General features: G+C 44.4%; 1 protein-coding gene across 1 annotated transcript; it reads left to right on the plus strand.

Annotated features, from left to right (window-relative positions):
• Positions 1-1,851: 1,851 nt before the first annotated feature.
• LOC137154762 (zona pellucida-binding protein 2-like) lies at positions 1,852-21,292 on the plus strand. Its single transcript, XM_067550569.1, has 9 exons — positions 1,852-1,915; positions 3,297-3,428; positions 3,583-3,708; positions 6,160-6,303; positions 13,541-13,753; positions 15,076-15,167; positions 18,675-18,846; positions 19,196-19,354; positions 21,139-21,292. The coding sequence occupies exons 2-9, from the start codon at positions 3,392-3,394 to the stop codon at positions 21,216-21,218; spliced, it is 1,023 nt and encodes a 340-aa protein (XP_067406670.1). The 5' UTR covers positions 1,852-1,915; positions 3,297-3,391; the 3' UTR covers positions 21,219-21,292.
• Positions 21,293-24,437: the final 3,145 nt, after the last annotated feature.

The raw sequence follows: 24,437 nt of genomic DNA on the forward strand, positions 1-24,437 counted from the left end.
GTCCTGCACTTTGGACAGAAGAATCCCATGCACAGCTACAGACTGGGGACATACGAGCTAGGCAGCAGTTCTGCAGAAAAGGACCTGGGGGTTACAGTGGATAAGAAGCTGGATATGAGTCAGCAGTGTGCCCTGGTTGCCAAGAAGGCTAATAGCATATAGGGCTGCATTAGTAGGAGCATTGCCAGCAGATCGCAGGAAGTGATTGTTCCCCTCTATTCGGCATTGGTGAGGCCGCATTTGGAGTATTGTGTCCAGTTTTGGGCCCCCCATTACAAAAAGGATGTGGACAAGTTGGAGAAAGTCCAGCGGAGGGCAATAAAAATGATTAGGGGGCTGGAGCACAAGACTTATGAAGAGAGGCTGAGGGAACTGGGCTTATTTAGTCTGCAGAAGAGAAGAGTGGGGAGGGGGGATTTGACAGCAGCCTTCAACTATCTGAAGGGGGGTTCCAGGAAGGATGGAGCTAGGCTGTTCTCAGTGGTGGCAAATGACAGAACAAGGAGCAACGGTCTCAAACGGTCTCAAATTGCAGTGGGGGACATCTAGGTTGGACATTAGGAAAAGTTTTTCACTAGGAGGGTAGTGAAGCACTGGAATGGGTTACCTAGAGAGGTGGTGGAATCTAGAGAGGCTTTTAAGCTGCGGCTTGACAAAACCCTTGCTGGGATTATTTAGCTGAGGTTAGTCCTGCTTTGAGATGACCTCCTGAGGTCCCTTCCAACTCTATGATTCTAACTCTTGGTTTCCTGTTCCCTTACACATCTGTCTTGGAAGATAGTGTTGCTGGTAGTGATCACATTTGCGAGGCGGATTTGGAAATTAAGGCCCTGACATCAGCGCCTCATTACACGGTTTTTTACAAGGTCCAGCGACAACCTCACCTAACATTCCTGCCTAAAATGGTGTTCCACTTCCATGTCAAGCAGGACATCTTTCTACTGATCTTCTGTCCAAAACCTCAAAACTCCAGTGTGAAGAGACATCTCCATTCTCTTGATGTCAGGAGGGCCCTGGCTTTTTACAATGACAGGCCCAGGCCCTTTCATTGATCCACACAACTCTTCATTGCGATTGCCAACCAAATGAAAGGAAGACTGGTGTCATCCCAGCAAATCTTGTTGTGTATCATGGCCTGCATTTGAGCCTGTTACCAGTAGGCTGGGGCCTCGCCCCCCACCATCCCTGAGAACCCACTCTACAAAGGTCCAGGCATCTTCAGTGGCCTTCCTGGTACATGTCCCAAAACAGGACATCTGTAGAGCCATTACATACCTTCACATCCCACTACACCATCACACATTAGGCTCAGGCTGACACTAGCTTTGGCAGTGTGGTGTTGCAAACATCACTCCTATGAACTCCTGCCTACCTCCAGGGATGCTGCTGGTAAGTCGCCTAATTGGTGTAGAATATAAAAGAATAGTTAATGGATTTATGCTTTAAGATAGAATAATAAAGTAAATAGTTTGGGAAACGAGCCAGAAGGACCTAATAAGGGCTGTTCAGAAGCTAGCACAGCACAGATAGAGGGCAAAGCTGACCACTCTCAGATGAGTGACACCTGGAAATGCAGAACTGTTACTAAATTGTGTCACATGGGGTGACAAGCTGAACAAGTACAAGAACAAACTGATCAAAAATGTTACTAAACTATGTCACATGATGAGGCAACCTGACAAGTAAACTTGTCAGCTTGGTCACTTTAAACTGCAACAAGTAACAAGTAAATTGTTAGCTTAATCAGTTTGAGGTTATTTAAACCCCCCAAAATCAGTTGCACTTTGGACTGCAGCCCGCCGGGATCCTCGGTAGCTGGACTGAGCCCTTCTATGAACCAGCAGCACCCAAGGGATGGCTAATACTTCTTAGAGTCGACTCGGTCCAAGGGGCTTAGGAATAGAAGCACTTTTTGGTAATGTATGGAAGTACACTTGCTTTAAGATAGCTGAGAATTTACAAACGACCACCTGTCTGTAAACATTGGAATAACTGAGAGTTTACAAGCGACTATCTGTCTGTAAACATAAAAAGACCAATAGTAGAATTGTGTACTGTGAGGAATGATTGCATGCATAGGAAAATATTAGGCCTTTGTATCTTTCTCTGGTTTCATGTTTGTATTATTTAAGTTTATGCGCTTTATTTAATACTTATGACTAAATAAATGAGCCATATTTCTTCAGTTAAAGCTCTGTTCATATTCTTGTTCCGTCACCTCTGCATCTGTTCCGTTCTTTCCCTCTGAGGCACCTGGCACTGACCACTGTCAGAAGACAAGATACTGGGCTAGACGCACTATTGGTCTGACCCAATATGGCCATTTTTATGTTCTTATGTACTCAGGTTGTACAGGAACCACTTCCAGCCCATTTGCCAGTGTTTGTTCCACCAATGGTTCCTATTGATACAGTGACTCAGGGACTCTGACATCACTTTGTCTAATAATGTGGACTGGTCCTCCCCCTAACCACAATGACGTTCAGCAATTCCATGATCAAGTTGAAAAGATAGCTGAGACCCTGTTATTTAGCACACAGCGGAGTGCTCAGGCACTTGAAGCTCCAAGGGTGGAAAGTAACCTTTAGATTTCTCAGGTGCTGAGGTCATAGCTGAGCATTCTTGTAGAAAGCTCTAATTACTTATACTATAGTAACTGGGGCCGGGGGAGAGGGGCACAAGGGAGAGAAGGGCCCTAGCTGTACAGACAGTCTAGATGGATCCTCCTCATGGAGTGCAGAAAGCCCCAGATCATTTGCCTTCTTCTGATCTTTGTGGTTGTATTTGGTGAAAGCTCAGGTCAGTAATGGTGATGGGAATATGAGGGTAGCTCTCAGCTGGGTCATTAATTTCTGTGGTTATTGTGGGCTACATTGGTTGCATCTCCGCAGCTGGTCAGTGATAGCATATAATTGCTGAGAAATATAATCTCCAACAATCAAAGGGTTCTAACAAACATCAACCCAAAGCTCTCCTGAGGAGACCTGGGAATCCCCTGGCCTCTTTCTGTGGGTTTCAGTACCTTATCTGGACTACGGAGTAGAAATTTGGAACTAGAGACTTTCAGCAAAAAAGTGCAGGCTGGTCATGGGCTGGAAGCTTCCAGAGAAGATCCCCAAAGTGTGATACTGTGCATGTGTAGACTGGCTGGTGTTCACCTGCCTGTGGTGGGTGCAGTGAACCTGTATGTATCTGGGAAACAACAGTACATCCTTTCTGTCTAGTTATTGTCTGTGGTGGCTTGTTTTGTGGGGTGCCAAAATGAGTGAGATTTCCCCCTCCTTCTGCCTCTGTAGGGTTTGTCCATATTCCAATTCCAACCCGAAAAATCCTTCCATTACAAAGGGCTAAAGCTCAGCCGGTATTATCAAGGCATCCAGAAAGAGAGAACATGAACCAGCTCATCTATGGGAAAGAAAATGAGATGGGTAAGTGTCTGAAAGACATCTTCCATCCCCATCCAATGCTCTACTGGGGTCAGTACCTTTGTTTGAGGCAGCCTACAGTCTCCACCCCCTTTTCTGGCCCCAGCATCTGCATTTTGTGTGGAGATGACTAATAATGATCTTTGGTGTATCTTAGTTTATGTCTTCATCAACATGAACAGTGCAGGGACGGTCCTGACCTGCTCCTCTGAACAACTGGGGACAAAGACATGGATGAATCACGTTTACAAATGGACCAAGGACACTGGGCAGGAAATTCAAGGTGCTGTATGCACACCAACCTCCTTCCTGGTACTGATGCTCTCTGTGTTAATTCTCCAGTGTTGGCTGGGTAGGTTACATGAATCAGGGCCTCCCTTCATTAGGGTAGAGAACCTCCACCCCTCAAAGGGTTTCCATTGGATCCAGTATTTGTTGACACCAGTTCTGGTGTATTCACTGTGTTCCTGACCTAAGAGCCTGGAGTCACTGCTTTGCTTCTGGACAGGAAGGGATCTCATTCAGATTTTTTCTGTGGTGGATTCATTGGTGGCTTTGCCTCTTCTTGCTTGTAAGAGTTAGGTACAGCAGCCTTGTTGTTACAAATGCTTTGAGCACACTTTGTGTCAGTTCAGCCTGTTGTCAACCACCAGCACACAGAACTAGTCCAGCTTTTGGGGTTATTGTGTTGGGACCAGCATCTCCAACTAACTTCTTCACATTTTGGGTGAAATTCACCCCAGGACAGAAGGCCTAGGAACCACCTCAATCTTCCAAGACTTGTCCTGACCTTTTCATGTGTGCTAATTCACTCATAATCCTCAAATGTTGCTCAGTTGTATTGTCATCTGGCACCTCCATTTGGGACAGAATCATGGATTCCCAGGCCAGAAGCAACTATTGTGATTATCTAGTCCAATCTCCCACATAGCACAGGTCAGAGCTTTTTACCCAGTGTATCCTGTATCAAGCCCAATAACTAATGGCTGAACAAGTGAATGGCCCCATGATACTTATAAGAACCTGGCACCTATTTCCAATGGAGCTGCAGCCAGTTCCCCAATTTGGTTTTAGTGGTTTTATCCTTCAGCCAGGCCACCTGGGGCTCCCACGCTGAGATGGGTCAGGGCACCAGGCCTGTACCTGAGCATTTAGGGCATGAAAATACGTGTAGCGCACTGCAGTATGCACAACTGATTTTTTTAAACAATTTACTTGTGAACATATTTGTTTGCATGCTCAAGGAACTTCTGCAGATGAAAGTGAGGCCCTTTCAAAATGTGCTACTTAATTGTAGACTGCCAAACTTTGGATAATACACAGAAGGGGAAAATGTTGGGAGTAGATGATGTATAAGGCCTTTTTCATGTCTCATACTTCTCTTAGCCTGTGTTATAGATTAGACTTCAGAGGAAAAACCAAGGCATGGGGGCATATACCATCTGCTCAGTCACTTTGATACCAGTGCCCCAACATGGCTCCAGAGGGGGCTGTACTGCAGGAAGCAGTGTTGATGACACATTACGATATGCTCTGCCCCCGGAACCGGTGCTGACCCCAGTGCCTCAGAATTGTACTGGGAGTGGGACTGTGTTGCTGGAAGTGCCATTTTTGGTTCATGTTTAAAACTGAAGGCCTGTGGAAATTTAGTTTTTGCCTCCTTAAATTATCCCCTCCTCCCCATAATTTCAGTTGGATATAAGGTTCATTTTTACTTCTTGTCTTAAATTGTTGTGCATTAGGGATGTTTAACAGCTGTTATGTAACACCCAAGAGATTGGCTGCATTTTTTCAGTGACGGATAATAGATCATGTATGTGTGAGAAGTTTTTAAAATTGCCTGTTAGCCCATACATGTTAGGTGCAGTATAAACCACATGACTGGGTATTATGCACACATTATTAATATAATATATATTATATAAATAAAGTCCTGGGAAGTTATGTTAACTGAATGTATTATGTGCGTCCCATAATTCTGTTCACCCATGTTAGGCATCTCACAACACTGTCCAAAGCTGAAGGCAGCTTTGGCATTGGAAACTTGTCAAAGCAAAGAGCCTTGAGTACTATGGTTAGGAAGTATTTTCATGACGTGTCAATGCCTGGAATGTTGTATTCAAAACAAGATGTGGGAAAGTATGATTCTATTCCTGCTTTCTATGATTCTATTCCTGCTTTGAGCAGGGGGTTGGACTAGATGACCTCCTGAGGTCCCTTCCAACTCTAATATTCTATGATTCTAAAGTATAGCGAAGTGCTAATGACAAAGCTGGTACAAACTAGTGGGTTAAACTTAAATTTTTAGTGATGCATGAAGAGTTTTGTAACTTGTAAAAATCATACTAGCTGGAATGAGTATCTTTAATGCACACTTGTGTAAGGTGAACATGCTGCAAGAATTTGCTTCCTGGATGGAGAGTATCATAGAATCATAGAAAATTAGGGTTGGAAGGGACCTCAGGAGGTCATCTAGTCCAACCCCCTGCTCAAAGCATGTATGTCTCTTTTTCATATTGTACTGCTTTGTCTTTTGACAATAAATTTGGCTAAATTCAGTTATTTGGTGTCTTGAACATTTATAAGAACTGAGAGTGTAGTCAATGCACCCCAGGATGGCAGGTTCTATAGAAATGTTAACATGCGTTGTATTTTTGTCGTCATCATCTGCTGGATGTGGAGCTTTGCGACTGGAACAGAAGACCACAATCTGTAATCTCTCTGTTTCCTCTAGATTACAAACATTGCTCCATATTGGAGAATGGATCCCTAGCCTTCAATGACTTTGGCCCAGAGCAGTCTGGAATCTACAAATGCAGTGTCTCCTATTCCAAGGAGGGCAAGCACCACACAAAGCACTTCCATTTCTTTGTCAGGGGTATGCTATGTAGTAAGGCTGCTTATGGTGCAGAGTGGTGGGGGAGAGGGATAAATGACTCCCATAACCAAAGAGGGGGCATGATCGTCTATACTGGAGAGACCCAGGGGGGTCTGTGTATTGATGCAGGGCAGGTTTTGGGGAGAGTGCTGGTGGGAATAATTGTGGGTCACTAAGGGTATGTCTACACTGAGATTAAAATAAACCATGGCACAGCCCCATAGCTAATGAGGAGCATGAGGGGGCACTGCCCCCTCCCATACATTTCTTTGCCCCCCCCGCAAATAAGATGTGTTCCAGTTTTTTCTCCCCCAGTTTGTTATTCTGAGTTTCCTCAAATGAGTGATTGTAGACCTAAAGCCACAAAGTAGTAGTCACAATTCTAGTAGCCCATGTGCATGGGGCACATTTTGACCATGTTTCAGCTAAATGAAGTGTGATGACTACATTACATTGCTGCTATAATAAAAGATTTGTAACCCTGGTAAGAAAGTCTCTGCAGAGAAGCTTACAAAGTATACAAAGCAGCAAAGTGGGGACACGGGGTTCTGTGCTTCTGTGACCAGATCCTGCCAACCTGTTTGGAGGGGGGAGAGGAAAGGAAAGAGTTTTTTCAAAATGAGAGAGAGGCTATTTTTATAGCATGTTCGATTTCTTGTGTTATGATAGCTTTTTCCATAAACACTTGTTCTGAAATTAGGGTGTTAAAAGGTAGGCCTTCAATTAAAAGTTCAAATGTATTAGAGTCAAATTGGTTGTCTTTATCCTTACTATTATTCCAGAACACTTTATACTGGCTTCCAGAACTTTTGTTTAAGGCTAGATTGAACACACATAATGAATGTTGGACATGCAACCTATGCATTCAACCTGCCGCATGACAACCTTTCCTACATCCTCTATACCTCTCCAAAAATGCATGTGGTCTGTAACACCATAGTCAGTGCTCTCTAAAAACTTGTATCTTTCCTTCTCCAAGTTTGTGTAATTTTAGGGGTGCTGGATGAGTTGGTTGTCTGATTTATATAAAGCTTGATAGAATTGCTTAGATTATTTAATCTATTGGTTCAAGAATGGCACTCGTGTCTTCTCATAAGGCAGAAATAGTGTTGTTGGTTAGTTCCATCTTAAGTGTTGTGACAAGTAGTTTACCTGCTTTAGCTTTCCATTCATAATACCTTTGTTGACCCTACTGAGTGCAACTTTGACTTGGCTGGATAAGCATTCCTCATATTCATAATAGTCCAGTCACCTCCCAGTATTACAGGGAATTTATTTTATTAGAAAGAATGTCTGTAATGTCTGAAAAATTCAGAATTACTTCAACTTGGGTTGTACAGGCTTCCTAGAATTAACTTTTTTGAGTTGAAGAAGCCTTCAACTTTTTTGAGTTGAAATGCAAGAAGCCTGGGCAACAGGCAGGTGGAATTGGAAGTCTTGGCACAGTCAAGGAACTATGATATGATTGGAATAACCGAGACTTGGTGGGGTAACTCACACAACTAAAGCACTCTCATGGATGGATATAAACTGTTCAGGAAGGACAGGCAGGGGCGAAAGGGTGGAGGCATTGCACTGTATGTAAGAGAGCACTATGATTGCTCTGAGCTCCAGTATGAAACTAGAGATAAGCCAGTTGAGACTCTCTGGGTTAAGCTTAGAAGCAAGAACAATAAGGGTGATGTCGTGGTGGGTGTCTGTTATAGACCACCAGACCAGGAGGATGAGGTAGATGAGGCTTTCTTCAGTCAACTAGGGAAAGTTTCCAGTTCACAGGACCTGATTCTCATGGCGGACCTCAAGCACCCTGACATCAGCTGGAAGAGCAATACAACGGAGCAAAGACAATCCAGGAAGTTTTTGGAGAGTGTTGCGGTCAACTTCCTGGTGCAAGTGCTGGAGCAACCAACTAGTGGCTGTGCTCCCCTTGACCTGCTGCTCACAAACAAGGAGGATTTCGTAGGGGAAGTAGAAGTGGGTGGTAACCTGGGCAGCAGTGACCATGAGATGGTCGAGTTCAGGATCCTGACAAAAGGAAGAAAGGAGAACAGCAGGATATGGACCATGGACTTCAGAAAAGCAGACTTTGACTCTCTCAGGGAGCTGATGGGCAGGATCCCCTGGGAGGCTAATATGAGGGGGAAAGGAATCCAAGAAAGTTGGCTGTATTTTAAAGAAGCCTTATTGAGAGCGCAGGAACAAACCATCCCGATGTGCAGAAAGTATAGCAAATATGGCAGGTACCCAGTTTGGCTTAACAAAGAAGTCTTTGGTGAGCTTAAACACAAAAAAGAATCTTACAAGAAGTGGAAGCTTGGTCAGATGACTAGGGAGGATTATAAAAATACTGCTCGAACATGCAGGAATGAAATCAGAAAGGCCAAAGCGCAATTGGAGTTGCAGCTAGCAAGGGATGTGAAGGAGATCAAGAAGGGGTTCTACAGGTATGTTACCAACAAGAGGAATATTAGGGAAAGTGTGGGCTCCTTACAGAATAGGGGAGGCAAACTAGTGATAGAAGATGTGGAGAAAGCTGAGGTATTCAATGCCTTTTTTGCCTCTGTCTTCACAGACAAGGTCAGCTCCCAGACCACTGCACTGGGCGGCACAGAATGGGGGAGGAGGTGAACATCCCTCAGTGCTGAAGGAACAACTCCAGGATTATTTAGGAAGATTGGACATGCACAAGTCCATGGGGCCAGATGCAATGCATCCAAGGGTGCTGAGGAAGTTGGCTGATGTGAGTTCAGAGCCATTGGCTATTACCTTTGAAAGCTCGTGGCAATTGGGGGAGGTCCCTGATGACTGGAAAAAGGCAAATATGGTGCCCATCTTCAAGAAAGGGAAGAAAGAGGATCAGGGAACTACAGACCAGTCAGCCTCACCTCAATCCCTGGAAAAATCATGGAGCAGGTCCTCAAGGAATCCATTTTAAGACACTTGGAAGAAAGGAAGGTGATCAGGAACAGTCAGCGTGGATTCACCAAGGGCAAGTCATGCCTGACCAACCTGATTGCCTTCTCTGAAGTGCTGACAGGCTCTGTGGATGTGGGGAAAGTGGTGGACGTGATATACCTTAACTTTAGCAAAGCTTTTGATACAGTATCCCACAGTATTCTTATCAGCAAGATAAAGAAGTATGGGTTGGATGAATGGACTATAAAATGGATAGAGAGCTGGCTAGATCATTGGGCTCAACAGGTAGTGATCAATGGCTCCATGTCTAGCTCACAGCCGGTCAGAAGCGGAGTGTCCCAGGGGTCGGTCCTGGGGCCGGTTTTGTTCAACATCTTCATTAATGATCTGGGGGATGGGGTAGATTGCACCCTCATCAAGTTTGCAGATGACACTAAGCTAGGGGGAGTGGTAGATACCCTGGATGGTAGGAATAGGATACAGAGTGACCTAGACAAATTGGAGGATTGGGCCAAAAGAAATCTGATGAGGTTCAACAAGGACAAGTGCAGAGTCCTGCACTTAGGATGGAAGAATTCCGAGGGGCTAGGCAGCTGTTCTGCAGAAAGGGAACTGGGGATTACAGTGGATAAGAAGCTGGATATGAGTCAGCAGTGTGCCGTGGTTGCCAAGAAGGCTATTAGCCTATTGGGCTGCATTAGTAGAAGCATTGCCAGCAGATCGAGGGAAGTGATCTATTCGGCATTGGTGAGGCCGCATTTGGAGCACAAGACTTGTGCGGAGAGGCTGAGGGAACTAGGCTTGTTTAATCTGCAGAAGAGAAGAATGATGGGGGATTTGATAGCAGCCTTTAACTACCTGAAAGGGGGTTCCAGGGAGGATGGAGCTAGGCTGTTCTCAATGGTAGTAGATGACAGAACAAGGAGCAACGGTCTCAAGTTGCAGAGTGCGATGTCTGGGTTGGATATTAGGAAAACGTTTTTCACTAGGAGGGTGGTGAAGCACTGGAATGGGTTACCTAGGGAGGTGGTGGAATCTAGAGAGGCTTTTAAGCTGCAGCTTAACAAAGCCCTTGCTGGGATGATTTAGCTGAGGTTAGTCCTGCTTTGAGCAGGGGGTTGGACTAGATGACCTCCTGAGGTCCCTTCCAACTCTAATCTTCTATCATTCTTCTATGAGTGTATGAACGTATCTTCCTTCAGCATCAGATCAAGACTGTATACGTTGAAAAGTTAAACTTTCAGGAATTAAAAGATGAATGTGCCTCTGCTCTTAGAATTCAGTGAAGAGTGATACTCAACAAATACCCACATCTGCTTGATTCTATGGCATCTATTTCTGCTAGATGAGTTTCTGACAATAAAGCTACTGAGCACTTTTTTTATCTGAAGTGTCTCAGGATTTTAATTCTTTTGGAAAGTTGATTAAGTTCCTTCACAGTCCAGAAGCACATACTAAGAAAATTCATGGTAAAGTTTTAAAAGATCTATAACCCTCTCATATTAGATGCTGGTTAGTTTTGAATGAATGTATGCCTTCAATTGACTGTGTAAGGGTGTCAGGGATACAAAAAGATTTATAGTTAAATATCATGTGTCTTTCACAGTATATTTGTAACAGAAAGTAAAACAAATAAATTAACAGACTTAAAAGAAGCCAATGTGGGCGCATTCAGCTTCCTAATGTCGTCAGCTCCTCCCTCCCTACACTAGGAAAGAATAGTCTAAACATCTCTAAATACACATATATTTTAAGTCAAATATTACCCTGTAAATACCATTGAGTGCTCTAGAATATGTTCCTACCAAAGTAGATTTTATGTATACATCAATACACATAGGTATACACATATACAGCCTCATCTCATGTAAATTTACAGCTGATTTGGAAACTCATATATGAATTTGAAAAATCTAAATACAAAATCTATATGAAAAATACAACAATATATAAAATGAATCATTCATAGTATATGAAATGCTCTACCCGATTGAATAAATAGTGTGATTTGAGGTGTAGGTTATAGTCTACATTACATGTTAGGAGTTTTGACTGTTCCAAGGGACTTGTGGTTATGGTAATACAATCGGAGTGGCAAATCTAGTGAAGAGACTCTGTCTAACAATGCAAGTTGTGATTAGTGTAGATAATACTTCAGCCACTAGATGGTGCTGTGACCCCAACTTAGTGTTAAACTTACTCTGCATTGCAGTGCTATACAGTTGCTGTTGTTGGTTTCCACGTGCAGTCAGCAGAAGAGTTCAGTAGTGCTGGTTATCTGCTAGAAGCTGGAAGATTATATAGGTGAATATTACCATATCTACAAGGATACATAGGAAAACATAGTTAATTTTAAACTTGTTGAGGTATGCTTTTTATGATAAAAAAACCCCATTCTGGTATTTTGGATTAAATCTGGTCTCAGTCTTAGAAGTGTCTGCCAACTTTCAGAGAGGGTTTTGCAAAAATCTTGTGGAGCCTGCTAAATCTATAGAGAAGGTGGATTGGTACTTGATGCTGTAGCTGACACTAGTCCCCCTCAGGATTTGTTTTGTACCATTAAATGCAGCCTTCTTTTTGTTAAGCTCAGCTGAGAAGTCAGGAAAAAAGAAATTTTGTGGCCTCTGTACATAAGGGTTTCTGCTTTTCTGGCAGTATTCATTAACATTACTTTGTCACTGAAATTCAGCAGCTTGAAGCTGATGGGTCATGAGTCCTTTCAATAGCTAATGGGGACAGCTGGGGGTCCAACTTAAGTAGGTCAGGGAACAACTTCTGAAGAAAGATGATACGCTCCATCCCCTCTAGGCCCTCAGCAGTGCCCAAGTGGTGAAGGTTGTTTTTTCAAAATCTGTTTTCTGAATCACCCTGATTGTCTTCCAGTTTGTCTAGTCTGAACTTTAAGGAGGCAGTTTCTTCTTTAATTTCACTATTTCAATGGTAGTCTTTTGTAGCTCATTTTCCAAGTGAGCCATTTAGGATTTTATATCACATACATCTTTAGAGAGGCCACAAATATCTTTCAAGATTGAATCCAGTCAGTCTGTAAGGAATTCTTTCAGCGCTGCAATATCCTGGGTTAGGTTCTGCTGTGACCGTGCAGTCTCCCCCTTCAGCTGCCTAGATGATTCAGTCTTAGGTCTTTTGTTGCCTCTCATTTTTTCATTGGAATCATATTCAACAGGGGCTTAATTTAAATTTTTATGACAGAAAGTTATTGCCAGTTTGCTAGGAAAGTACTTATTAGAGACAAATTGATATATGGGGAGTGAGGAAGTCCGGGACTAGTCAGCCATCTTCCTCGTGGGTACCATGTGACCCGACCCCCCCCCAGGCACAGTGGATGTATTGAAACCACTGATAGGTCACTGAAATTGCAAAGCATTTGAAGAAGTTCTATGTGCTGCCAGAGGCTTTCCCATATTTCTTTGAAATGTCTATAGCGGTCTTGTTGTTGGGGGTATCAACTGCAGCATGTGAGAATTCCTTTTCTTGTCTGAAAATAACCTTATCACACCTAAGGATGAGCATGACCCATGAAAGAAAGCAAAACCTAATTCTCCTGTCATATGAAGGCCATCTGACTTCAAAACTGAACTGTGAATGTCTTTGTGGAGGAATTCAGGCACGATTATCCAAGAAGACTTCAGCTTTAGTTTCATGAACAGTCTTTACATTACACAGCACTTTCATGTTAAGATCTATACTTTTATATTTCTGAATCTTTGAATTTTTTGCATGGTTGAATATTTAGCTATACTGAACAATGACATAAACATGCATCTTATTTCATAAAAACAAAGTTAAAAAAGGCTTCTGATTGAACCTGTATTTTTCACTAAGTACATGAACTTCTGAAGGCAAGCACAACTGCCACACTTGTCATGCAGTCTGGGTCCCTGAATCAAGTCCTAGCTGCAGGGAGTGGCACCAAGTCTCGGAGCCTGGGTCACCGGGTTTGTGGGGCTTGGGCTGTGGGGCTACAAGTGGCGACATAGATGTTTGGGCTTGGGCTAGATCCATGCTCTGAGACACTAAACCTTGCTGGGTGTCAGAGCTCAGGCTCCTGCCTGAGCCCAAACATCTGCACTGTAGTTTTATAGCCCCACAAGCCCAATCCCCATGCGCCTGAGTCAGGTGACCTGGGCCAGCTGCGGCCATGCCATGGGTCTTTTATCACAGGGTAGACATACCCTAAAGGAATTAGTGCCCCTCTTGGGTAGATGGGGAGGATGCTGTTGGTGCAGCACTATGTGTATGAACAAACTGTATATAAATTGAGTGTTTAATAAAGTTAATAATGTCCGATCTTTCCCTTTAGCTTATCACAGGCCAGCCAGGAGTGTGGAGATCCAGTCTGCCTTTTACTCTGCTCTCTGCAGCTCAGCAGCCAACAGCATCTACATCCGCAGCTTCCTGCAGCACCTCAATGGGCTAGTGAGGAATCTCAGCTGTGAGGTCTTTGAGAAATACACTGAGTGTATCTGGCCCTTGCAAGGCAGGAACCGCTCTGAAGTGCGGATGACTGTGTTGAGTAAGAGCAGAACATTTTACTTAACCCGTCGTGTGTTTACAGCTAGGCTGCTGCCATGTAAAAAGGGAATAACACCCATGGCCTTGTTGGCTCTTCTCAGCACCATTGACTCTGGACATGTATTTAATCATAGCTTGCATTTCCAAGCCTCCTTCAGATAGCCAAAGCCCCTCACCAAAAGTGACATGGATAGGGTGGTGGAAGCCCAACATGAGATTACAAACCAAGCTTCAGGCTGCTGCAAAACTGTCCAGGTAACAAAATAACACAAGGGCCCCTTTTCCTCTTGCACTGGCATAAGTCAGGTGTAACTCTGTTGACATCAAGAAAGTTATGACTGTGTAAGTGAGAGGAGAGTCTGGTCCAAACCGTTTAGATCAGTGGTTCCCAACCTTTCTGGCTTGAGGACCACAAATATAATTTTTACAGCCCTAAAGGGCCACCAGTCTCTGCCAGCAGGCTCCCTCCCCCCTCCCCACTACAGCCAGAGGGAAAGTGTTCAGCCAGGAGGATCTCCTGTCCCCCTGGCTGCAGCAGGGAAACCATGTGCTCCACCTGGGTCCCTGGACAGTGGCTTCCTTCTGCAGCCAGGGGGATGGGAGATCAGTGCTCCTAGGGATCCAGGCAGAGTGCTTTGCTCTCTGCTGGAGCCGGGGGAGGGGAGCGCTGATCTCTCATCCAGCTGGCTGCAGTAGAGAACCTGTGCACTCCACCTGGGTCCCTAGGCAGCAGTTCCCTTCTGCAGTCAGTGGGAGTGGGGCTGCGAGCCACTCTGAAAGAACCCACAGGCCACGGGTTGGGAACTACTGGTTTAGATCGTCAACATACTGAACTAACATTTATTGGAGAAGTCTGGAGCCTGGGTTACAACATTTGGCGAAGGTTGACAAGGATTGCAGCTGTTTTACAGGAGGCTCAGAAATATCCATGGGAATTGTACATTGGATATTGTTTTCCCACTGGGGTATGCTACTTTCTTCTGCCTTAAACCCAGTACTGTTGAATGTGCGTAGCAGTAACAGGTTTATCTGACTTGTTCCAGAGAGGAAAGTCAATTCCCAGTGTCCAGGATGGAATCAAGGCTAGAACCCAGAGCCAAGCCTAAATTCAGAGACAGAGACTGAAGCATAGAGTGCTTCTCAGAAATAACAGCAACTTCTTTGTAGCTATGCTTTGTGGACTGTGTATAGCGTCTGGAATGATCTGGATATCAGTAGCCATTTACATTTGTGAAATCCTAACGTATAAGGATAGATAGATACATAGTATGAGATGATGTAGGAGCTGTCAGTGACCATGTTTGTTTTTTGATTTCACCACAGTGTTTCCTTATGGAGTAATGTGGGAAATTCATTGCCCGCCAGAAAGTATGAACAAAGACTGTGAACAAGACATCATGGATCGTTCTAAAGAGGTGATGTGTCTGCTGTAATTGGTACCATGTTCCAAATCAGTATCACAGCCCCATCCCAGAAAGCAAAATTGTCTACAATACTGACTTAGCACAACTCAGAGGAGTTGTAGATCATTATGGCTGGAAATCTGGTGCAGAGTCCCATGTTCTTGATCATGCATAGATTCCAAGGCGATATGGAGTCACTGTGATAATCTAATCTGATTTTCTGTAAACCATGGGCCAGAGAAATCCCCCAAAATAATTTCAAAATCACATCTTGTAGAAAATGTTCCAATCTTGATTTAAAAAGTGTCAGTGATGAGGACTCCTTTGTGACCTTTGATAAATTGTTCCAGTGGTTAATTTCCCTCAATTGTAAAAATGTATGCTTTATTTCCAGTTTCAATTTGTCTAGTGTCACCTTTCAGCCATTGGCTCCTGTTAGATCTTTCTCTGTTAGACTGAAAAACCCCATTGTCCAATATGTGTTCCCCATATAGATGCTTATAGACCATAACCAAGTCACCCCTTAACTTTCTCTTTGTTAAGCTAAATAGATTGACCTCTTTAAATCTATCACTATGAGACATATTACCTAATTTTCTAACCATTCTTGTGGTTCTTCTCTGAACCCTCTCCAATTTATCAACATCCTTCTTGAATTGTGGACACCAGAACTGAACACAGTTTATAGAGGTAAAATAACCTGTCTCCGCTATTCAGAATGAAGCCCCGTGTTTATGCATCCTAGGATCACATTAGCTCTTTTGGCCACAGCGTCACACTGGGAGTTCCTGTTCAGCTGATGGTCCACCAAATCTTTCTCTCAGTCACCGAGGCCCCCCATCTTGTAAGTATGCTCTACATCCTTTGTTCCTAGATGCACACATTTACATTTATCTGCATTAAAACACATATTGTTTGCTTGTGCCCACCTTACCTGTGGGTGAACACTTTCTACAACACAATCACTCTATATCTGAGCTATCAGTCCTTAAAGGAAACCTGCACAACAATTTCAAAAGATGAGCCTGGGATTTTAAATTCATTTTACTGCTAAAGTTAAAATCATGGACTAACCAGTGACACTGGATTTATTGCATCCTATGAAGTGGGTTTCTGCCCATGAAAGCTTATGCCCAAATAAATGTGTTAGTCTTTAAGGTGTCACAGGACTCTCGCTGTTTTGCTAAAAACAGACTAACATGGCTACCCCTCTGGAACTGGATTTATTGTTTATTACAACAATCTGTAACCCAGTAACCCCCTCTTTTTGTCCAGTGACTGCAGAAGTATTAACAGATCACACTACCTTGAATGGTCCCCCTATACAATATGTGCTAACTATTTATTCTAAATAATCTGTTCCACCTTGCATTTAGCTGAGATGACAGGAATTCTTTTACCAGTCCTGAAGGAGAGCTCGGTGTGGCTTGAAAGCTTGTCTATTTCACTAACAGAAGTTGGTCCAATAAAAGATATTACCTCACCACCTTGTCTCTCTAAAACAAAAAAAGACATTTAACACTTTGCTGTGTTTTCTGTTATTTTCTTCTCGCTGAGTAATGGGTCTGTCCTGTTCTTGATCTTCCTCTTGCTTTTAATGTATTTGTAAAATGTTTTCATGTTATTCTTTATGTCCCTAGCTAATTTAATCTCATTTTGTGCCTTGGTCTTTCTAATTTTGTCCCAACATACTTGAATTGTTTTTTTATATAAATCCTTCATAATTTGACCTAGTTTCCTACTTTCTTTTTGAGTGACTCTTTATTGTGTTTCAGGGCATTGAAGATCTCCTGGTTAAGCCATACTTCCTATCTTTTCGATGCATTGGGATAATTTGCTCTCGTGCCTTTAATAATGTCTCTTTTAAAAACTGCCATCTCCCCTGAACTCCTTTTCCCCTAGACTTGCTTCCCATGGTATCTTACTTACCAATTCCTTGAGTCTGCTAAAGTCTGCCTTCCTGAAGTCCATTGTCTTGATTCTGATGTTTTCCCTCCTACCATTCTTTAGCATCATGAATTCATCAGTTCTTGGACATGTTCATTCATGCTGCCTTCCACCTTCAAATTTTCAGCTATTTCCTCACGATTTGTCATAATTAAATCTAGAACACCTTCTTCTCTAGTCATTTTCTCCACCTTCTGCAATAAAAAGTTGTCTCCAATGCATTCCAAGAACTCATTGTGTAATCTGTGCTCTGCTGTATTATTTTCCCAACAGATTTCTGGGTAGTTGAAGTCCCCCATCACCATCAAATTCTGTGCTTTGGATGATTGTATTAATTGTTAAAAAAAAAAAAGCCTCATCCCCTCTTCATGGTTAGGTGGTCTATAGTAGATCTCCTGCCATGACATCACTCCTTTTTTTACTTCATCCTGAGACTTTCAACAGGTCTGCTTCCTGCTTCTATCTCAACCTCAATGCAAGTGTATATGTCTTTGATATACAAGGAAACACCAAACACCTCCTCCCTTTTTTCCCTGCCTGTCCTTCCTGAACAAGCGGTTCCCTTCTATACCAACATTCCAGTCATGTGAATGATCCCACCAAGTCTCTGTGATGCCAGTTATGTCATATTTGTGATTATTCATTAGCATGTCTAGTTCTTCCTGTTTAGTCCCCCTACTTCTTGCATTAGTATACAGATATCTAAGATGTTCATTCGATTTCCTCTGTTACCTTTTGTCTTTCCGGCTATGAGTGTTCATGTTCCTTCCAGATTCTGACCATTCACCCAGGTTTCTGTTTTGGACTTACCTGTAGGCTTTTGTATCCTGCTCCATCAAACCTAATTTAAAGCCTGCCTCACTAGATTAGCCAGTCTGTATCCAAAGATGCTCTTCCCCTTTGTTGATAAGAGAGCCCTGTCTCTATTCAGCAGGCCTTCTCAAAACAGCATCACATGGTCAAGGAAGCCAAAGCTGGCCACACCAGCTGCACTGCCATGCAGTCACCTCCAGTATGTGTCTATCATTGTCTGGGCCCCTACCATTGACTGAAAAGATAGCTGAGAACATCACCTGTGCCACTAATTCCTTCACCGTCACGCCCAGAGCTCTTTAGTTGCTTCTGATCTGCTCAGGAGCATACCTTGCAGTATCATTAGTGCCCACAGGGATGAACTGCATGGGATAATGGTAAGAGAGCCAGAAGATCATCAAAATTCTTCCGTAATATCTCAGCTATAGGCCCCTGGCAAGCAGCACATCTTCCAGGATGCCATGTCAGGCTGGAAGATGGATGCCTCCATCCCCATTAGAAGGGAGTCACTGACCATCACCATCCTTTGTTTCCTCTTGGGCGTGGTGGCTGTGAGCCTTGGAGTTACATGGCGTCTCCTCCTCTATCTTTGGGGGAGATTCTTCATCCCTCATTGCCAGGGCAGCTGTTTTTTAATCTCTGTGGATGGTGGGTTGAGAGCTGGGGTGCAGCAGTTCATGAATCTCTTACAGTGAGATGGGAAATATAGATGTTATTGACATGGGGAATACTGCTAATTGCTTTCTTGACTCCTCACAGGCCTATGAGAGAATTCATCACTCCATCGAGGTGCTGAATGAATTTCAGCTCCATGAGGGGAATCTACCTTCTTTGCACTACAAAACTGGCTCACTTCTGGCCTATAAGGTGGATCATTGTAAGCCAGGGTTTGGTAAAAGTAACAGTACCGACGGGTGTTCCAACTGTTGCAGTAAGTGAATTGTCAAACTCCTTCCACCCAAACCCCTCAGTGGAGCCCAGTCCTCATTGTGGCTCATACCTATGACAAACTTCACACTGGAGCCCTTTTTGTTGTAGTCAGGTCTAGAAATGGAGCAGAAGATGCAGTTATACTTCAACAGACCATGACAAGTGTATAGCAGCTGTAGGAAAATACTGTACCTAAAGAACGTTCCTTTTCCTGATGAGCCATTAATAAGATGCTCTTTTCTGCACAGGCTCCATCACTCTAACCTTTAACTCTGATAGGACTTTTCAGTCTGAGTCTCTGGCTGTGACCCTAAATCACACTGCATCTCTTCTTTTAATGTTTTTTTCAGTTGCTTGTGACCCAGGGCTGTACAGCTCACTGAATACAGTCACATGTGTCACTTGTCCCTTGGGTTCTTACAATGGGCATTATGGGAAGACAGAGTGTGAGACCTGCACAAGGAGCTTGGTGACCTATCACAAAGGGGCTACGTCCAGTGAAGACTGTGGTGAGTAGTGAGAGCTTTCCTAGTCCAGTGTGACACTTCAGTCCCAACAGGAAGCAGGTCTGTGCAGCTCAGATAGGTGGAATCATTATCATAGAATCATAGAATCATAGAATATTAGAGTTGGAAGGGACCTCAGGCGGTCATCTAGTCCAACCCCCTGCTCAAAGCAGGACTAACTTCAGCTACATCATCCCAGCCAGGGCTTTGTCAAGCCTCAGCTTAAAAACCTCTAAAGATGGAGATTCCACCACCTCCCTAGGTAACCCATTCCAGTGCTTCACCACCCTTCTAGTGAAAAACTTTTTCCTAATGTCCAACCTAGACCTCCCACCCTGCAACTTGAGACCGTTGCTCCTTGTTCTGTCATTTGCCACCACCGAGAACAGCCTAGCCCCATCCTCCCTGGAACTCCCTTTCAGGTAGTTAAAGGCCGCTATCAAATCCCCCCTCATTCTTCTCTTTTGCAAACTAAACAAGCCCAGTTCCCTCAGCCTCTCCTCATAAGTCCTGTGCTCCAGCCCCCTAATCATTTTTGTTGCCCTCCGCTGTACTCTCTCCAACTTGTCCACATCCTTTTTGTAGTGGGGGGCCCAAAACTGGACACAATATTCTAAATGTGGCCTCACCAATGCCGAATAGAGGAGAATAATCACTTCCTGTGACCTGCTGGCAATGCCCCTCCTAATGCAGCCCAATATGCTATTAGCCTTCTTGGCAACCAGGGCACACTGCTGACTCATATCCAGCTTTTTGTCCGTTACCCCCAGGTCCTTTTCAGCAGAACTGCTGCCTAGCTCGTCGGTCCCCAGTCTATAGCTGTGCATGTGCATTCCCAGTTGAGAGCATCTTAGCACAGCTTCTGTGGCTCACTTGTTAGTGTGCTATAGCAACCTATGAGTTGCAAGCTATGATGATGTACAGAATGCAGCTTCTTGGTTCTGCTCATGTTTGGTGTCTTGATCCCAGTTGTCATATATCGTCACAGTGTGGGTGCTGGTGCTCCAGCTCTGAGAGTCTGTCTGTGAGCTTGCCATTTCCATACTGGTCCCAGCTGCTAGGAAAGGCAGAGCCCAAGCCATTTCAAGTCTTTTACAAGTCTCCCGTGCAATGGGGCTGAAGAAATCCATCGGACATTGATCTCCACTTCTGTTAATGCTGCCGTATCTATTTCAGTCCCCTCCATCTCACGTCTGGTGCTGCTGCTGTGTGTATTCACCTTTGGAGTCACACCATCCATCCTCTTGGTGTCAGTGTACATGTAGGTCTGTTTTTAGGTTCCTTAAATATAGGAGGTAGCACGTTAAAGCCCATTCCCCCGTTCTCTTTCTTTGTTGTGGCCACGGTCTCATTACTGCTTTTGGGGGGGGCGGCCTGACTACTGTGGGTAAAGCTGAATCTGGAACACAGAGAAGCAGCATGTGGGGAGTGCAGTGTGGAATGGATGAACCCATTCTTAAGGGACCTAGCTGAAAGAGCAGCTGGCAGTGAGAATTTGAGACTGAGCTAGGGAACATTGCTCTGCGTAGCTGTAGTGCCCTGCAGTATTGCACCCTGCCCCTGCCCTGCAATTCTAAGTAGGGCCTTTGTAGACTATAGAGTATTTCTGAAGTTCCCTTCTGCAGCAGGCACGTGGTGCCACCATAATGAGCCAGGCCTTAAATGAGCTCCATGTGTGTGAGGAGAGATGCTATAGAACCAGGGATGGGAGGCTGTACTCATAGCTGGTGTTACACAAAATGGAGCTGACATACCTCCCACTTCTTCTATTAATATTTTTTCTTCAGTGTCGTACGATTGTTTTTTCCTCGGACAAAGTTGGGCAAAGTTCTGCTCCACAAGGAGCTGGAGTTCCTGCACAACGTGACTCTGTGTGATGGGAGTACATCTGAGAAGCCAGGCCAAGAATGCAAGAGACCAAGGGAGTGGCAAAATTCATCCCAGCCTGCCCCTAATGCTGTGAGGCCATTCCCTGTACCAGTAGCTCCACCACCAGCGATTTAAGCCTCATTCTTGTCCAAAGAACAGTTGTGTATCTTTGCAGAAAATTGAAAAAAAAAAAAAGTTCAAAAGCGTAGCGAAAATTCAGACCAAATAAAACTAAAGAAAATCACGAAGAAGGGTGTGTCCTGAAGCTCACTGTGCAAGGTGTGGGATGCAAGCTTATGAACAAACGACTTTAGAAAACAGTCACTTGCTTCTTTTTTAAGACCCCATCCCATGTGTCTTTTCACAGCATATATTGAAATAACAAAGTGCCTGAGGCAACCCCTTGTTGTGCAAGTTAGTGAGACTATCCCTTCCATTGAGAACAGCAGAAACACAGACCTTGGCACCAGATTCCAGAACGTGAGCCAATCTAACTGAGTTTAATGATAGGTTATAGAGTCAGCGAGTCTCAGGCCAGAAGGGACCACCAGAGCATCTAATGTGACCGCACCACCCAGCACTCTCACACTAAACCCAACAACCAAAATGAGACCAAAGTATTACAGACCACAGGAGACTAAGGTACCACAGGCATAGACTAGGAGGGACCGAGGCAGACCATGCCAGAGAATTCTGCAATGGCAGGGAAATGATTGTGAGATATACCCAGATAATCCCGGCAAGTGACCCACACCCACACGCTGCAGAGGAAGGCAAAAAACCCAAACAAAACCCAAGGTCACTGCCAATATGCCTTGAGGGAAAATTTCTTCCTGACAGCACATATACAATTGTGAGGACCTTGAGCACTGATGCACCTTGGTCCCGCCTGTTCTCTTTCTCTTGCACATAGTAGTCTAGTCTCTTGTGGTCTATAATACTTTGGTCTAATTTCAGTTGCTGGGTTTAGTATATGGTGTTGGTAGCCTGTGATAGCCAGGTGGTCAGACTAGCTGATCTGCTGGACCCTTCTGCCTTAAAATTTATGACTATGCATTGAGTGACTGAGCATATGAGTGTAAGCAGGGTCTGACTGAGCTCTGCCCTGACATCTAATGATGAACTAGAGGAAAAAGAATTCAGAAGCATATTGTATTTGCATAGACACAGCTGTGCTGCCTCAGCAGATGGAGCTGCTTTGCTAAAGTGATCAATTTTGGCTGGCTTTGGATTACAGTTCTCTAGTATTGAATGTAGGGGAAATGAAATGGTATCCTTATTGTATGAGTAAAGGGCAGCAGAACTGTGCGTCGCATGCCCTGACTGAGGGGGTTCATCCTAAACTGAAACTCACTTGCTAAGCAAGGGTAGGAATCCCAAATGCCAGGGGAAAAGAGGATGGGGCTAGATGTTGCATGCTGGGGTGTAATGTCTGCTTGAAAAGTTCGAGACACTGTTTGATTTTCTTCTCCCCTCCCTGGTGTTTAATGACAGACTTTATTGAACATCCTTATTTCTGTTCTGTGATTACTAGAGGTTATTCACTGATAAAAAAGTCTAGTGTTTAGTGTTAGACGTGGTGTGGAGGCAGTGTTTCAGTAAAAAAACAGCACAAAAGCTGTACTAGCGATGAGGGTCCCTATTTCCCAGTGAAATCACTAAGAGCTGGGCTAAGTGATGGAACCTTAGAACATGGTCTCAGATCCACAGCATTGATGCTATGGCCTGACCTTGGGAACAGCTGCTAGGAGGAACCCTTTTTAGTAGGCTAGCCTCCCTATGCATCTCATTCTTCCTCCAGGGTAAGCCACACAGCTTCACTGCCTTCTTTAGACTGGACCTGTGGGCCTGCAGCTCCCCTGCTTCACCCTGTGAGCTCCGGTCAGCGAGTCCCTGAGATAGACTCCTGATGGAGACTTGTCCACTATTCAGGAATTAATGAACCTCACCTAGCATTTGCAGTGACACGCAAACAGTGTTATCAAAAGGGTTGGGTTTATTAGTCAGCTGGAACACAGCAAAGGAAGTCCTTTGGGTAGCACAGAGAAAAGAAAGTTAAAGCATAGATCATTCTGGTTAGCCCAGAGCCCAACCAAACTGTAGTGAACCCTTGGTTCAAGTTCTGTCCAGCTCTTGCTCTGACCTCCTTTCTTGGCCTCCCAGTGTGAGCCCCAACTCCTTCCAGCAGCCAGCTCTTATCCCCTGCCTCACACCTCTCCAGTCCTTTGATCTCTAGCTGGGGGATTATTGTTCAGCTTCCCTAAGGAGAGGCAGGGACGTCCATAGCTCTCTGGGTCATTGCTTACTAGATGCCAATGTCCTGGCACTTGGTGTCACTATTGCCTTCTTAGATGCTCCATTCATATGGAGACTAAGATCTAAACAGCTAAGCAACACCCACATCTATGTCTCTTCACCTGCCCAGAGCGCACCCAATCCTTTTCCACCCCACTGGGTAACAATGCAGCATATAGGGGAAACTGAGGCACAAACAGGCCTCATAAAAATGTTACAAAAATTCCCATTTGGCATCGCAGAAATGGCAGTGAGCAGCCAGCAGTGGCCGAGAAAACAGAAGCAGCAGAGAGGCTAGCAGAGAAAACTGGCACCAAGCAACAGTAGAGGCAGTGACAGCAGTAGACACAATGGCAAACAGCAGCAGTGGCAAAGAGCAGCAGCAATGATGAGCAGAGACATTGCTCAATACCACCACCCCTTTCAGCAGTGGGAGATGACCCTCTGACCATGGACAACCAATTGTGAGTGGGGAATGCGGGGGGGGGGGGGGGAAGGGGGAGTAGTGTGTTAAAGGGCCATTCAGTCACTGAACTTTCACACCAGAAGGTGGGAAACTGAGGCAAAGGATGCTGCACAATGTACTTTGGGGGTGGGTGTTTGCTTAGGGTTACATGCTTTTGACTCATGGTTGTGGTGTTTTCACAAATTAATACTGGGTTCCTTTTGTTATACACAGACTCAGTGTTTGTGAGTGGGGAATTATTGCCTCTTAGAGCTACCTGGGGTGATGTTTAGTTTTCTCAGATTACTGGATTGGGGGGTTCAAACTGGTACTGTTTTGTATTGTTAAGAGGAACCCTTAAATCTTAAACCCAGCCCGTGTAGCTGCCAACACCCCCAGGCAGAAGCGTTGCTTGAGCAAGAACTAGCTGGCCAAGCATCTCTGAGAGAGAATACTCGCTGCCACGTTAGAGCCTTG

This window comes from Emydura macquarii, unplaced genomic scaffold, assembly GCF_026122565.2.
Source record: "Emydura macquarii macquarii isolate MOO-44397 ecotype Brisbane River unplaced genomic scaffold, CSIRO-AGI_Emac_v2 contig_1300, whole genome shotgun sequence".
Lineage (NCBI taxonomy): Eukaryota > Metazoa > Chordata > Testudines > Chelidae > Emydura > Emydura macquarii.